Source organism: Aspergillus melleus (assembly GCF_016097325.1).
Source record: "Aspergillus melleus strain CBS 546.65 chromosome Unknown contig1, whole genome shotgun sequence".
NCBI classification, from domain to species: domain Eukaryota; kingdom Fungi; phylum Ascomycota; class Eurotiomycetes; order Eurotiales; family Aspergillaceae; genus Aspergillus; species Aspergillus melleus.
In genome coordinates, this window is record NW_025763370.1 from 6,100,083 (window position 1) to 6,115,402 (window position 15,320).

Genomic DNA, 15,320 nt, shown 5'->3' on the forward strand with positions numbered 1-15,320 from the left:
GAGGTTACATAGTCTGGACGGGTTGGCACTAACCATGGGTTCGGCGGCCTGAATAGTGGAGGAGATTATAGCGCCCTGAAAATAGGACTGGAGTCTAAACGAGGTATTTACGAGAGTATTATTTCTCGTCCGTTGTAGGGAGGGCCACTCTGGTGCAATTCAGAGCACGTCTGAGGTGCTGTCGAGCTGCATGGTGCCTGCTATCACATCTACCTACACTGCACATAAGTGGGCTCCTTATCTATTATGGGTCTTTCCTCCCTTCGGTGTGTCGCAAAGCAGCTCCTGTGACAGTTATTGTGGGTATGTCTCTCTCTTTGACAAGGCCTGCCGCTGTTTCAAGTGTTCCGACGAGCCACCTGGCCGTGACTCGGTTCTACTGTCTTCGGAAGCGAAAAAAATGATTTGGACAAGGAAAAGGAGAATTCCTATACAATGTCATAGTCATATGGGGGAAAATTGCAGAGACGGAGCACCGTCCGAGACCCGAGAATAAAAATGCAGGTGCTCTTCTGATCAACTCCATGAAGCGGCCTAAGTCGCCGGAACTCCACTTGGGATCTGCGATGATTCGCGAGAATACCGTTGATCGCATTTTATTTCATGACGACATTGTTAAATGCAGTGTGTTGCTCTCGAAAATATTCGCCTATAGATCCTCGAAGTTTGTGGTTATTTAATGAGGCTGGATAAGGGTGATACTGGCTTGGTGTGGCTGAGACAAGGCCCTGTCAGCAGCAGCCAAATCCGACACGGAGATAAAAAGGCGATGGGGTGAGATAATTTCAAACTTCAGGCGGTGCGCTGGGCGCGCTAGAAGGTCAGTTTGGCTGGTGGATCGTTGGCGGAATCCAAAGCGTGAAACCGCTGCTAATAGCGTGGTGACAGAGTTGGCTAGTGCGTGTGTTTCACCCATTTCTTAAAATAGGTGGCTGTCTTCGAAGTGTGTGCCCTTGGCTTCCAACAACTGTCTACTTGGTAGAGGGCTTGGAGAGGTAAGTGGCATCGCTCACTTCTCAATTTCGAGTTGCATCTTCCATGGCCTCATCCTCGGCACCGAATACGGCAATATCCCGGCTGCAGCGAGACTGCCGACGTTCGTCCCCCACATCCAACTCACTCGAACTTGCAGGACTCGCCGAAAATGCGGAGAAAATGCGGGGGTTCCTTGTTTTTGTCTTTGCCTTTTGCCTTTTGGGCATCGACGTGTGGTCCACTTGAACTCTTCACGGTCGGTTAATACCCTGTCGCTGCAATTTTAACCGAGTAGGTCTCGAAGTGCCTCCTCCACGGGCTTGGCTCGTACGATATCCCTCATTTTCCCCCACAGGGACAAGCATCGCGGCGGTTTAGCTCACGATGGGCTTTTCCACCAATTGCGGTTGACGATCGACGTCATCGTCAGGAACAGAACGCAAGTATATTTACATCTCCGTGTCTCCCTGGCGAATAGGATGGTATCACATGAACGTGTGTGTGCGCAATAACCGATCTCATGTTGTCTTTGCGAACCTTGTTGCAGTTCTTCCTGTCGGTCTTGTTGGTACAGTCCGCCCTGGCCGACACCTTCACCAACCCCTTGAAGGATCCCAATGGCAGCGATCCGTTCATTGTTTACGTCGACGGCTACTACTACCTAATCACGACCACGTGGACCGATCTTCAGCTTACCCGGTCTCCCACTCTGGAGGGCTTGAAGGCCGGTGAGAACAAGGTTGTCTGGAAGGACGATAACCCGAACCGCTGCTGCAGTGTGTGGGCACCGGAGATTCATGAGATTGACGGAACGTGAGTAGTCCTGCCCATGTCAATTCCCGCGGTGGCCCTAACCTATGCAGATGGTATCTGTACTACACGGCCGGAAGCTCCGACACCCTCGACAACCAGCGCGCACACGTCCTGAAGGGTATGATCTGCCCTCCACTTACTCAGGTTGATTGACTGCTGACATTGACAAGGTGGCTCTAACCCCTGGGACGCATACGATTACCTCGGCCAGCTCACTCCCGAATGGGGCATTGACGGAACCGTTCTAGTCGTCGACTCGCAGAACTACTTTATCTGGTCTTGCATGGAGGACGGCATCCAGTCGAACTGCATCGCCACTCTCGAGACTCCCTCGACCATCGGCGAGAAGCACATTCTCTCGCAGCCGCTCGAGGACTGGGAAAGAGTCGAAGCCCCGGTCAACGAGGGTGCCGCTCCCCTATACCATGACGGGAAGGTCTGGGTCGCTTACTCGGCCTCCTACTGCTGGACTGCCAACTACTCGCTGGCCCTCCTGACTTATGACGGTTCCGGCGATCCTTTGGACAGCGGCTCGTGGACCAAGTCGGCTGGTCCTTTGTTCACGTCTGCCAACGGAAACTACGGAACCGGACACAATGCGTATGCTCTTCCATTTTCTCATCTTCTGTTGTTCTTTGGACGCGTGTATCCAATACTAATGTGTCGCACAGGTTCTTCACCAGCCCGGATGGCACTGAGGTTTGGAACGTCTTCCATGCCACTTCGGCTAGCGAGGGTGCTTGCGATAGCAACCGCTACACTATGGCCTTGCAGGTGCAGTGGAACGAGGATGGAACTCCGAGCTTGGGAGAGGCCCCAGAACTGTCAGCCGTTCTGGAGGGCCCTTCAGGAGAATAGAGTTCCCGTTTATGGAGTGTCCCGACGAAGCGAAGGAGACCCCTACATAACGATGAAAATACAAGCAGCCAAAGTGGCCTATACCAGAAAAGGCATGGCTACGCGGAATGGTAGTTCTTGCATAGATGATGAGCATTAGCATATGAGGCAATAGAAGTGAACATGTGAACATTTAAAGCTGATACTATGGATGTAGTCAGGTGCGGTAGATGTCAAGGTCAAACCTTCGAAGGTCCATGTCCGGATGTTCCCATCGCGAGATAGGATGCAATGACTTAGAATATTGTCACGCATTACACTCCCAGTGCCATTCCTAGGAGAATGCGTGAACTTGCGAGTAGTTTGGGTTTTACATATTTGAATTTTCAGCTTGTATTGCCTTTAGGTCTCCTATGGAGGAACCCTCATGAGTAGCGGGGCCCATTTTGACTTTTAATTTGGTTATAAGCCCAGGTCTTACTGACGATTGTCGCCATGCAGATAGACCAAGGTTAACACGTCCAAGTACCATGGGGCTTAGATCAATTTATTCTCAGGAGGTGGAGATGGCAAAAGAGATTGAATAAAGAAACGGGCATCGAACCAATATACTGCATCACAGCCCTGAGCTTTGTTGACGTGTAGGCATACTGCTGGGGTCGCCTTTGCCTGTTGTAGGTTTTTGGTCGAGTTAGCGGAATCCGAACGGTCCTTAAACTTTCTGTCAAAAGAACAATGGGGACATAGAAGGTCTGTAGTTCCGAGAATATGCAGTAAAACCGAGGTGGGGGGAGAGACAATTATATGTATTTGTTCGGCTGTGTCCGAAATAGGCAAGTCATACAGCACCAGCCCTAATTTTTGACCATGAGAATGAGCAGATCTGTTTTTCTAGAATCGTACAGACAATCTAATCAAGACAGATTGTTAATCATGTATGACATTCAATAACCAGCCCTCCGGTGTATATTCAATCCTTCGAAGGCATTCCAGCCGATGGCGAACCCCACCACAGGCAGATCTCCTCAATGAGAGACACGAGGGTGACTCGAGACGAGGTAAGAAGCGAGAGAAAACCCCCACCGACGTAGTGGCTCCACTAGCAACCTCGACGCGATCCTCCGACCGTCCGAACGCTTCTAATTTTCATTCTTTTCTTGGTGGATGTCACCTCGACTCGGTATTTCGCGAAGGGATGCGCCATGCCCGATGTTACAGCAGCACCATCACGTGGCATCCGTAAGCCGAGGAAATCGCGTGGGCGAGGATTGCGCGCCACAACTGGCTGGTCAGTCTTTGAGTCTCCGAGGAGATTAATTGCTTGCATGCCCCATGTTGCCCCTGATTGCTCTGGCTAACGCGGTCGCAGTTTGATCTGCAAACGGCGGCATGTGAAATGCGACGAGGCAAGTCGACTCCTTGGGCTGAGACATAACCCGCCAGGAGTGGCAATCAATATTAATATAATCTGATCTCTCCAGGTTCATCCTCAGTGTGGTCCCTGCGCCAAAGGCCAACGCGCCTGTGTCTATGGTGACACGGACTCGGGGGGTGGAAGCAGTCGTTCGCTGGATGCTGCTGCGACGCCGTCAACGCCTCGAGAGAATCCCCCAAGAACCACGCCGCAGCTTCGGGTTCACGAGCCCCTACAGATCCTGGTGGATGCCTGCCAGCAGGAACGGCCTGTGTCGCAAGAACGACCCCTTGGTCGCTCGTCGCTTGCGCCCGATTCAGCTCCTATACACGAGAATGTGCCCTCGCCGGCCACCGAGTCAACGGTCTCCAACCGCACAGCTGCCCCGAGAAGCTGGTTCGAGTTATTGGCAACCGATGCTGTCAATGCAGATGAGAACTTTTACCTTTCGCCCCAGTTACGTACCCCGTCGACCCCAGCGCTCTCTTCGTCCCCGTTATTCCCGGACCATAATCCCGGCTTTCATCCTCGCACGCCCCGGGAGCACCAGAGCTTCAAGGCGGCTTCTTTCGGAACTGATCCGGAGATTCAGCGAGGCTTGATGCCAGCACAGGCCGGTGATGTGCCTAACATGGTGGTAGATGATCCTTCGTGCTGGACGACGGCATCCCCGATACAACTATCACCAAAGGAGTACCGCATATTCAACCACTTCGTCAAAACCCTCAGCTCGTGGCTCGACTTCTTTGACCCATCTCTACAGTTTTCCACCGTCGTTCCGCACCTCGCACTGCGAAATGTTGGCCTAATGAAGGCGCTCTTGGCTCTGTCCGCCCGACATCTCTCGCTGTGGAATGCCAACTACCCCTCCAGTATGCCCCGAGACGCGATCCTCTTGACCAGTGACGTCAAGGAGGCCTGGAACCTCTCTGAAATTGACCGCAATCTGGCTGTCCAGTATTATTACGAAACCCTTACCTATCTAAACAAGGCCATGAAGTACTCTAGCTACGCGTCGAGCCCCGAGCTCATCTCTACCGCCCTGCTTATCAGCACGTATGAAATGGTAGACGGCTCCAACCGAGACTGGGAGCGACATCTAAAAGGCGTCTTCTGGATCCAGCGATACCAGAACAACAACGGCGAGTGCGGCGGCATCCGACAAGCTGTCTGGTGGGCCTGGTTGCGACAGGATGCCTGGGTGGCCATGCGAGAACGCCGTCGGGTCTTCACTTTCTGGAAGCCAGAAAAGCATTACTCAATGTTGACTCCGGCGGAAATGGCCTGCCACTCGCATTACCTCCTCGCGCAATGCATCAACTACGCGTCGAAAGAAGAGTCAGAGTCGAAGGATCTGCAACAGCGGCTGGAGCGAGGCAGCGAGTTACTCGCCATGCTGCAGGAATGGCTCGATTATCTTCCCAGTGCATTTCGACCGCTGCCTACCGCGCCTACTGAAGAACTCTTCCCTCCCATTTGGGTGCATCCTCCATCATACGGAGCTGCACTGCAATTGCATAGTTTGGCACGTATCCTTGTCCTGTTGCATCGGCCCTCTGTAGGGGGATTGCACGACTATCGTGCGGGTCAGCGCCTTCTGACGGCATCAGTCAGTACGATCTGCGGGATCGCGAAGACGGTGGATGAAAATGATAATGCGGCGTGTCTGGTGTCGCTTAATTCTTTATACGGAGGTGGGTTTTCATTCCACCGGACATAGTCGTCGCTCTCGCTAAGCTGCTTGCAATCTAGCTGGAATGTGCGTCCACACGCCCCACGAACGATCGATTCTGCTCGAGCTCATGGACACGTTCCAACAGAGGGTCCGGTGGCCTAGTAATTCTCTTCGGCGAGATTTGGAGCTGGACTTTCAGAGGGACGATCTGCCGGGGCCTATTGATAACAGACAATGACCTTAAGGCTGTAACACCTGTAAATAGCTGCTCAGATAATATACGGATACCCCTTTGCTTTGGAAATTCTCATATCCACCAATCCCGTCTATAGTGACATTGCATACTCCGTAATCACTGGGTTACATGCAGCCGGGCCTATAAGCGACCCTGCAATTAAGACTAGACTAAGGGAAAGTAGCCCCATGAGCCTAAATGCGCTTCCCTGACCCCTGGGCCCTTGCACAGTGCACAGTGCACGCCCCCATTCCTGTTAGTCTGTTACCCACTAGATCGGCATCTCCGCCTTGATCGGTATCCGACTGCCTCGACTCGAGGCACTTCCACTCGGAAACGCGATCGTATGTCTTTTGATGCGGGGACAGACTGCGAATGGGAATTGTTTATGGGGCTATGTCACCACGATTTTCTGGGTCTTCTTACTGGTGACAGCTGTCGTCAAGTATAAGAAGCCTGCGTTGTCCGCAGTCCAGGTTTGGTGTCCGGTCTATCTATCATCTACATCTGCTTCTCTAGATTCATACCTCGTGTCCATCTTACTCTTCTTATTACCACCTGAGCAGTTCTATCTTTTCCTATTTACGAACTATATTCACAGTCGCCATGCCTCCCTCCGCAGACGAAACGCCGGCCACGCCGGCCGCCAAAGCCAACGGCGCCACGCAACCTCCTCTCAGCACGATGCCTTCGTCCGACTTCACCTGGCAGATCACGCTAGCAAACAAGGTGATCGCAATCACGGGAGCCAATCGCGGCATTGGCCTTGGGATCGCAGAAGTCTGTCTTGCCAACTCGGCAAATATCATCTACTCGCTTGACCTCATGGAACCCGGAGAAGATTTCTTTGCCCTGCGGAAGCGTCGCCCCAATATCCGATACATTCAGACCGATGTGACATCGGAAGAGAGCGTTGAGAAAGCGATAAACCAGATCGTCGAGGAGACGGGGAGGATTGATGGTCTGGTGGCGAATGCTGGAATGACGAAGCATCAGCCTGCGCTGGATTTTGATCGCGCTGAGCTTGATAAGTTGTTTAATTTGAATGTGAGTCGGTGTATAGATTGAGTTCGATTGGAGTCTCGTTAATATGATCTAGGTATTTGGTGCTTATTTCTGTGCGCAAATCGTCGCCCGCAAGTTCATCGAGCTGGGCATCAAAGGGTCGATTGTTATGACCTCGAGCATGACTTCGTATCGACCGAATCGAGTATGTATTCCCTATGATATTTTCAAATACATCGATATTGACTATGCAGGCCGCCCCATCCGCCCCCTACGGTGCCACCAAGGCAGCTGGTAAGTCTCCCCTTTCCTTTCGGGGATCTGGATAGTGTCTTAACAAGAGCATAGTTCGAAATATGTGCCACACGCTCGCCATGGAATGGAGCAAACACGGCATTCGTGTCAACAGCGTCTCTCCAGGTTTTGTCCGCACCGCCATGACCTACTATGTCGAGCATTCGCCCGACTGGGACCTCAAGATGCAGTATTACGGGGGAATGCCGCGACTGGCGGATCCTCGCGAGCTGGGAGGCGCATATGTGTATTTGCTGAGCGACGGGAGTTCATATACAACGGGGATTGACATTCCTGTGGCTGGGATTGTGGGCGCATGGTAGATAAAAGGGAAACTGGTTTTATGGTTCTTTGTAGCGGAGATCGCCGACTTCCTCTCGGCCGAGCAAATAACGGAGATTTCTATGAGAATATGACTTCACCTTCGTTCTCCTCTCCGCACACTCTGTCTGCTTGTAGATAATATTGCAAAATGCGTGCGAGCAAGGCATCTTCACCAGAGCAGAAAGCAAGAATACCCCCCAAATATACTGCAGGATGGCGACGAGTTATCAGCAATTTCAGCCCATCGTAAGTGACTCCCACCGCGTTGCCATCGTGTCTAACACTTAACTCTCTCGAATAGATGGTTCTCAACCACAATGGGCACGGGGATCGTTGGCATTTTGTTCCATCTGGTACCATTTGATACTCCAGCATTCCGCTATATCGCTATCGCTTTCTTCAGCCTGAACACAATTCTCTTCGCGACCGTCTTCACCATGTCCGCTCTGCGATATGCCCTCTTTCCGGAGATATGGGCAGTGATGATCCAAGATCCGGTTAACTCGCTGTTCCTCGCGACTTGTCCCATGGGCTTTGCGACGTTGATTGAACTGTGGGTTTTCATCTGTGTGCCTATATGGGGTGATTGGGCGCGCACCGTGGCATGGGCCTTTTGGATTGTAGATGCCGCTGCTGCTGCGTCGGTGACGGCTTCGCTTTCGTTTATTCTGTTTGTTGTCTGTTCTCCAAACCCTTCACTTCGTGCTAATAGGGGACCAGGATATCCCAAAGCTACGTTACGTCACTCGAGCGCATCACGGCCCTGCAGCTTCTTCCTATCGCCGCCACGATCGTTGCTGCCGGGGTGGGTGCAGAAATCGCCGATATTCTCCCCAATCCCAGCCATGCGACCGGGACTTTACTTGTCTCGTATATTCTCTGGGGTATGGGCACTCCTATGGCGATGATGATTTTGGTTATTTATTACCAGCGTCTCGCTGTTCATAAGCTGCCGTCGCGCGCGACGATCGTGAGTTGCTTTTTACCTCTTGGGCCTTTGGGGTTTGGTGGATTTGGGTGCGTGATTTCCTTCTTGCTCTAAACTATCATCATATGAATGCTAATTAAGGCAAAGAATCCTTTATCTTGGAAAAGTAGCCCGCAATTTGCTCGGAGAATCGAATACTTTGGACCCGATCCTCGGATACATGGCATATGTTTTCGGACTCCTCACATCCTTGCTCATGTGGTCGTTCGGACTGATCTGGCTGGTCTTTGCCCTTGCTACTATCTACTATACCTCGCCTTTTCCTTTCAATATGGGCTGGTGGGGATTCACCTTCCCGTTGGGCGTGTATGCGGCGAATACGATTCTGCTTGGAACAGAAACAGACCTCATGTTTTTCCAAGTTTGTGGAACGGTGTGTATTCTTTCATAATGACTGAGTTCTCACTGATGTGTATAGATCCTAAGTGCGGCTGTGGGACTCTTGTGGGTTGTGGTAGCATGCAGAACGGCAAAGGGGGCATGGCAGAAGTCCCTATTCCATGCTCCATGCTTGCAAAAGCTGAAGTCCAAGCCCGAGGACGATGCGGCGGGCCAGGGCCCTTGACTTCCACTGATGTGCTTGTAGATATAGATAGGGAAACATTTGGACTCCAGGTACCTAATATTTTACGAAAGGACTGGAGTGATGTGATGACCCCCCTTTACCATGTTCAATACCTCCAACAAGCAACCGACATGGCCTTCACAGTGGGTGAGAACTTCCCAGTGCCCGTCATTGGCTGTGGATTGGGCTCACCCTCGCAAAGGTTGGTCCTGGAATGTCTTAGGTTCATTGCGCGGTTCTATCAAGCGGAGTACTTACGGCCAGCTGTAGCAGTAGAAGCTAGACGATCGCACTTCGTATCCTCTCGCAGCTCTCGAGATATTTAAAAGTCATTCCCCTTGCTTTCACGTAGAGAGGCCACACTCACCCTGTCCGGCTTACGCCCTGGTGCGAGCAATATCCGTCGCGAATGTTGTGGGTCCAGTCCGGAGCGTCGATGAGGTCGAGTTTGACCTGCTCTTTGTGATTAGCAGCTGAGAGACAGAAAAGAACGGCGGTGGCTTTACCGTGACACTATCCGCGGCCGCGTGAGTAGCCTTAAAGGCCAAGAGCACAAATAGGATGTTCAACATATGCATGATGGCCGATCCCGGGTTCTAGATTGACGTCCAGGATTATGATTCGTGCGAGTTTTGACAAGATGAAACCCAAGTGAGATTGGAATACATGAAGCATGCGCCTGAGCCTTTGAATTATGGTTGAGCTGACAGTGGACATGTCCCTGACTCGCATATGATATAAAGACGGAACCTTGTGCCCGCCAGTCCCAGTGATGCGGTGCATGGTATAAGGCTCGCATATTCCATGGTTGTCAACTGATGGGAAAACGGGCTAAGAAAGAGAACTTCAATAATCTTCAATCACTTTACCGGCGCTGCTCAGGAAGTTGTGCTATGGTAAAGCATAAGCACCTTGATTACAGCCTGCTACCGCTAAGCAGAGGTTTAGTTCTTTGACAAGTTGAAAGAAATGCTGACAGGCTTTGCCAAAAGAGCCCTATCCCGACCGGCTCTATGGCTTGGGAGGCGTTTATTTTATAGTTTTTCTCGTCTTCACCGTCAAGAGAGCTAGCCTTGATACAATTAGGCATAGTATCTGCTGGGCTTCTCCATAAAGATCGAGTCGGAAAGGATATATTATGCGAATAATGGCACGCTTGGGGCCTATGGGGCTCAGAAAAGATCGCGTCGGAAATCAATACTGTAAGATGCACATAGCAAATAAGTATACTTGAAAAGTAAGCTCACTAGGGGCGAATCCGGAATTTGCCTATCAAGTTCGGGCTGGTTGGACACACGCATCTCCCCTGTCTTGCCTACATATTCCCGAATCCTTGATCATGACATACCTGATAATCCAATCACCTTTTACCTTCCAGCACATACTAAGCCAGGGGCTAATCGGGCACACGATGAACAGGAAGCACTACGTCCTGCAGCGTCGCGTCTACAGCCAATCCAGAGAGTACGACTAAGCCATCGGCCTCGTATTGACGCCTCGCCCCGTCGCGTGTCTATCATGATCTCTCAATACGAACTCGACAGGACATCAGAGCCGATTGGAAATGGTGCTGTTTCACGTTATCACATTACTTGATCACATGATTTGTACGAGGGTCGAAGGCCATGCGGCTGATGGCGTTGTTGGTGTTCTTATCTTCACCCAGAGCGCTGATGTTTCTTTGCCCTCGTCATCGTCGCGATACTCTAAGCATCAGTTATGGTATGTCTCCATCGAATTTCATCAGCTTCATAAGCTAAGTGCGTTAGGATGCCGGAGAGCATGAGTTTCCCTTCTTAGAGGAGGTTTATACCCCTGCCGAACAGCCCAAAATCGAGTCAGTGTCTTCCTTCCTGCACCCGACTCCCTGTTGACCTGAGTAGCTTTGTGTTTGTTCATGGACTCAATCCTCGCGGTCGGAACGATCACCCCTTCGAAACATGGACGCATCAGAATGGAACCTTCTGGCCTAGGGACCTCCTTCCTCGTGACATTCCCCAGGCGCGGGTCTTTGTCTATGGCTACAATTCCAACATCGCGAACCCCCAGGCTATGTCCACGGCGAGTGTGAGGGACCATGCGAACACTTTACTGAATCTGTTGGATATGGAGAGGAGCCCGCAGTTGGTATGGACAATGTCTTTGGTTTTTCGGAGACAACGCTGACTGATGTAGAATGCTCGACTTCCTAAAATCATCTTTGTCGGGCATAGTTTGGGTGGTTTGGTGATCAAACAGGTTAGTTTCGACACCTTTCATCACGATGAGAAACTAAGAAGATGAAAAAGGCACTACTCAACGCCCAAGAAGACCCCAAGTACACCTCCATTCGAACCGGCACCTCCGGCCTCGTCTTCTTCGGCTGTCCTCATCATGGAACCAAGGGAGTCGAACTGGGTAAGATCGCAGCCAAGGTCGCACAGTTCGTCTCCAAGGGCCATGCCAGCAATGACCTACTGGACTGTTTGCAGCATAATTCCCTGTTTACGAGACAGATGAGCGCGCGCTTTTCGCACCAGCTGGAGGATTACAAGGTCGTCAGCTTTATCGAGGGAAAGGAGGTCATCCTTGGAGGTGCTGGGCCCGCGTCTCTCAGTCACGTTAGTCTCTAGCCTCTCTCTATGTTTTGCATCATGGTAACACTGACACATGCCAGCTGGTTGTCGATGAAGAGTCTGCCGTACTCGGCCTACCTGGGCAGCGCGAGACTCGCCTCAAGCTTGACGCAGACCACTCGCAGATGTGCAAAGTCGGAACAGCCGGACCAATGTACAAGCTCATCAAAGGAAACATCAAGCAAATCGCCGACCAGGTCCTCGTCGCCGAGCAGGGATATATTCCTCAACCGTCGGCAGCGTCGCGTCGGCCTCCCCCCGTTCCACCACGAATGCATCTCAACAGCAGTGCGCCTTATCCACCCAGTCGCTCGCCTGCTCCGGCCCAACGAGTCGTGGGTACGCTATTTGCGCCCTTGGACAATGATCCCCGGTCTGTGCAGGCTGCCGAGCATAAGAACAATTGGCAGTGGGATAAGGCGCGAGATCTTGAGTATGCCGTTTTTCAGGACCATCTGCGCACACTGGGTCCAGATCATCACAGCACACTTCAAGTTGGGTACAACCTGGCGGAGATTGATCTGCGTTCCGAGTACTTGAGCAAGGCGGCCGAATGGTGCGAGTGGGTGTCGAACAACAGTGCGCGCATATTCGACAGGCGACACCCGCTCACGATGAAGGCTGAAAGTCTCATGGGCGAGATTCTCTGCCATCAGGGAAAGAACCAAGAAGGCGAGTCTGTCTGTGCCAACGTCCTGGCTAAGCAACAAATGACCATTGGCGAGGAGGACCTCGACACCCTAGAGACCCGTCGTCGACTGGCAGTCGCCTATGCCTGTCTCGGTCGCAAAGAAGAGGGTGTGTCCGCGGCTGAAAAGCGAACCGCCAGCCTGCAGAGTCTCCTGGGCGAGAACCATATCCAAGTCTTTGCATCAGTGCTCTGCACGGCCGAGCTGGTTGTCTCAAACTACGCCCAGAGCGACAGGGAGAGACTCGCCGCTCGATTCAACCCGCAGACGCAGGAGACAGTCAAGGGCATTGCGAAGATCTTTCGCGAGATAAATAGCATTCTCGGGCCTCGCCACCCGCTGACTATCTGGGGACTACGGATTCTTGGGGCCAGCCAGATGAACGCGAATAACAGCATCACCGAGCCATCGGAAACCCTCCGCCGCGCTCTGGCCAGCGCGGAGGAGTATCTTGGGCATGACCACCCCGAGACCCTCAATATTGTTGCGCTCATGGGAACTATGTATGTGATGCAGGGAAGTCTCGGTATGTTTTCGTACAGTTCCAATGGCAGCAATGTAGATATGGCGGTCCCCTGGCTCCGGCGATATCTTGACTGGGCCGAGCACCGCCTTGGTCCGAGCAACCCGGATATACATGCGACTCTCGGCCTGCTAGGGAACATGTACTTCTCCAGCCAGCGGTATCTTGAGGCACAGCAGTATTATGACAAGCTGGTAAGTGTGTGTGAGCAAACAAACACCGAGCTGCCGCAGGATGTCCTCAACAACATTCAGTTATGCCAGTTGAACACACAGTATTTGATGCCAAAAAGAGGCGCAGGACTGCAGGGTTTGTTGAAGTCATTTCAGCGATGAGCAACCGATATACATCGATGGATTTATACAGCCTTTATTACATTATGCTATCTGAGTTATGAACCATAATACTCCTATTTGCGCAGCGAACTAATTGGAAAACTTCTCTGGTACTTTCTTTCTGCGCCAATGGATCAGCCTCATATTTCTTCATGGCCAGTAATATACTAGCAGCATACCCTGTAGCACCCTCGAACCTCTCGCGTGCGGTGTCCGTGATCTTTTCGTTGGTATCGCGCATCTTATCAGGGTCGATCTTGCCGCCACCAAACTTTCTCTCGGCAGAATCCACGGCTACTCATGTTAGTTTTCGAATGCCATTTCGATTCAGGGACAGGAAGACCAACCGTTATCAAGATAGTCCTTCTGGTTGTTGCTACCGCTGCCTCCGGACTCGCCACCACCTGTTGACTCGTCCTTGTGTTTGCCGGTGAGTTTGGAGGCTAGACCGGAAAGCTTGTCCATTTTTGTGGTGGTGAAGAGATACTAGTCAAAGGAGATGGTATGGTGATTGTATCCGGGCGGAATCAGGAGATGAGCAATGCTATATATACGTTCAGAGTCGTGATGTAACTTGTCCAGATTGAGTTCAAGTTCGGATTTGCACTAGTCTAGATCTCAGACCTCTTTTCCCGTTCACTTCTTTTCTGATGAACAATCATTGAGTCCAGGAGGGCTTGGAGGAACATCGATCGACGACGATAATCACTTGTATAGCACATGATTCGCAACTTTGTTGAGATCAATTCCCTTTTCTGTGCTCTTCAAACGACTGCACTTCACAATTGTATAGAATGTGGTGATGTCATAGACTCTCCCCCCGAGGTTGGCACCTAAGGCCAATGCTCAGAACACGACATCAGCAAACAAAGTCTTCCCCATCTGTTCAGGAGCCAGTAGACTCGATGTACACGCCCGATATAACAATCTACTCAAGGTCGCCACCTTACGTACATTCCTTGAGGATGCTTTCAAAACTGGGACCTCGGGACAAATAATGGTGCCAGGGAATCCTGATATATAAACAAAGTATTTGATCTCTACGCAGTTTTGGGGGAGACAAGTTTACACTAATAGTGAACTTTGTCGCGCCAGGAAATGAAATGGGCGATTGACATATCAGGTCACTGCAAGGACTGACCATCAGCCAGCTGAGCTTTTTAGTCTAGTCGGAAGCAATACCTGATACCTGGAATCACTACAGAATTTAGATCCCTTCTGCGATCAATCACTCGTACCTCTTGTAACAACTCGGCCATTGCCTCAGCAACTAATCCACCATGTCCAATTGTATCTGGACATAACAAGGCTGAGAGCACGCTCAAAGAAATTCAAGACTAGAGGTGGCATCCGGCTCACCGCATGGTTGATCCTTCGGGCTATGAAAGAAACCGTTGGCAGGAGTAGTCTGTAATCAAGAGGAGCGTTTATTAGGCGAACCCAGAGGCCAAGCTTTGGGCGGATTTATCAATTACCAACAATGATATATTAATATTTAATACCAAACCCAAACATAACCCACAATCGGCCGCTAATTCACCAGAGATACAAGCCTCATTCCCAACTAGAGCCTCACCAGGCTATGTGATGAGATTAATAAATATTATGATGTCATGACATTCCGCAGCGCCACACCGGATCGCGCGGAGAACCAAACTTCAACGCCCATCAGGGTTCATGGCGCCTTATGGGATGCTCTGTACACCGTACACAGTTAGAAGGAGGATTCAAGCCAGGACTGACAGAGCCAAGCGGACTCCGCGGGAAGCGAACGGCTCCTCCCTCGGCCATCATGTTCGAGTCTTATTTGTTGGCTGACTCTTCGTTTTGTTCGCTGGTCCAGCTAGGCGAAAAGATATTACGGTCAGGAAATTCAAAATTGGACCTTGTGGATCCACCTTCGGTTCTGGCGGAATTCTGAGTTTTATGCAAAGGATGGTTTCTAGTAAAATAGGAACAATGAGATTGTGCTCGTATTCCGACCTCGTGGGTTGGCTACATACATAGAACGCCCTGCCATTTGATGTGCACAA

The 15,320-nt window shown here is 51.3% G+C and overlaps 7 protein-coding genes across 7 annotated transcripts; 5 read left to right on the top strand and 2 right to left on the bottom strand.

Moving 5' to 3' along the window:
• Nucleotides 1-657: 657 nt before the first annotated feature.
• Nucleotides 658-2,815, top strand: LDX57_002177 (glycoside hydrolase family 43 protein). The gene is made up of 4 exons (XM_046083821.1): nt 658-1,788; nt 1,839-1,906; nt 1,959-2,388; nt 2,460-2,815. Exons 1-4 carry the CDS (start codon nt 1,496-1,498, stop codon nt 2,644-2,646), a joined length of 978 nt encoding a protein of 325 aa, XP_045939784.1. The 5' UTR covers nt 658-1,495; the 3' UTR covers nt 2,647-2,815.
• A 978-nt stretch (nt 2,816-3,793) lies between these two features.
• Nucleotides 3,794-6,062, top strand: LDX57_002178 (uncharacterized protein). Its single transcript, XM_046083822.1, has 4 exons — nt 3,794-3,913; nt 3,995-4,031; nt 4,107-5,733; nt 5,792-6,062. The coding sequence occupies exons 1-4, from the start codon at nt 3,828-3,830 to the stop codon at nt 5,950-5,952; spliced, it is 1,911 nt and encodes a 636-aa protein (XP_045939785.1). The 5' UTR covers nt 3,794-3,827; the 3' UTR covers nt 5,953-6,062.
• Nucleotides 6,063-6,555: 493 nt separating this feature from the next.
• LDX57_002179 (uncharacterized protein) lies at nt 6,556-7,571 on the top strand (the record flags this gene model as incomplete). The annotated part of the gene is made up of 4 exons (XM_046083823.1): nt 6,556-6,996; nt 7,049-7,159; nt 7,209-7,248; nt 7,303-7,571. 4 exons carry the CDS (start codon nt 6,556-6,558, stop codon nt 7,569-7,571), a joined length of 861 nt encoding a protein of 286 aa, XP_045939786.1.
• Nucleotides 7,572-7,720: 149 nt separating this feature from the next.
• LDX57_002180 (TDT family transporter) lies at nt 7,721-9,125 on the top strand (the record flags this gene model as incomplete). The annotated part of the gene is made up of 5 exons (XM_046083824.1): nt 7,721-7,818; nt 7,874-8,242; nt 8,293-8,589; nt 8,648-8,933; nt 8,979-9,125. 5 exons carry the CDS (start codon nt 7,721-7,723, stop codon nt 9,123-9,125), a joined length of 1,197 nt encoding a protein of 398 aa, XP_045939787.1.
• A 363-nt stretch (nt 9,126-9,488) lies between these two features.
• LDX57_002181 (uncharacterized protein) lies at nt 9,489-9,703 on the bottom strand (the record flags this gene model as incomplete). Its single annotated transcript, XM_046083825.1, has 2 exons — nt 9,489-9,578; nt 9,632-9,703. 2 exons carry the CDS (start codon nt 9,701-9,703, stop codon nt 9,489-9,491), a joined length of 162 nt encoding a protein of 53 aa, XP_045939788.1.
• A 1,141-nt stretch (nt 9,704-10,844) lies between these two features.
• Nucleotides 10,845-13,287, top strand: LDX57_002182 (LipA and NB-ARC domain protein; the record flags this gene model as incomplete). Its single annotated transcript, XM_046083826.1, has 6 exons — nt 10,845-10,847; nt 10,895-10,962; nt 11,009-11,252; nt 11,301-11,363; nt 11,414-11,725; nt 11,782-13,287. 6 exons carry the CDS (start codon nt 10,845-10,847, stop codon nt 13,285-13,287), a joined length of 2,196 nt encoding a protein of 731 aa, XP_045939789.1.
• A 90-nt stretch (nt 13,288-13,377) lies between these two features.
• On the bottom strand, nt 13,378-13,752 carry LDX57_002183 (uncharacterized protein; the record flags this gene model as incomplete). The annotated part of the gene is made up of 3 exons (XM_046083827.1): nt 13,378-13,408; nt 13,467-13,581; nt 13,635-13,752. 3 exons carry the CDS (start codon nt 13,750-13,752, stop codon nt 13,378-13,380), a joined length of 264 nt encoding a protein of 87 aa, XP_045939790.1.
• Nucleotides 13,753-15,320: the final 1,568 nt, after the last annotated feature.

What these genes read in the sequence shown, in the direction of transcription:
- LDX57_002177 (XM_046083821.1), top strand. Translation starts at nt 1,496, where the DNA reads ATGTTGTCTTTGCGAACCTTGTTGCAGTTCTTCCTGTCGGTCTTGTTG. An exon ending in ATTCATGAGATTGACGGAAC is followed by an intron (nt 1,789 to 1,838) that starts GTGAGTAGTCCT and finishes TAACCTATGCAG; the next exon opens with ATGGTATCTGTACTACACGG. An exon ending in TACGGAACCGGACACAATGC is followed by an intron (nt 2,389 to 2,459) that starts GTATGCTCTTCC and finishes TGTGTCGCACAG; the next exon opens with GTTCTTCACCAGCCCGGATG.
- LDX57_002178 (XM_046083822.1), top strand. Translation starts at nt 3,828, where the DNA reads ATGCCCGATGTTACAGCAGCACCATCACGTGGCATCCGTAAGCCGAGG. An exon ending in TTGCGCGCCACAACTGGCTG is followed by an intron (nt 3,914 to 3,994) that starts GTCAGTCTTTGA and finishes ACGCGGTCGCAG; the next exon opens with TTTGATCTGCAAACGGCGGC. An exon ending in GGCATGTGAAATGCGACGAG is followed by an intron (nt 4,032 to 4,106) that starts GCAAGTCGACTC and finishes TGATCTCTCCAG; the next exon opens with GTTCATCCTCAGTGTGGTCC.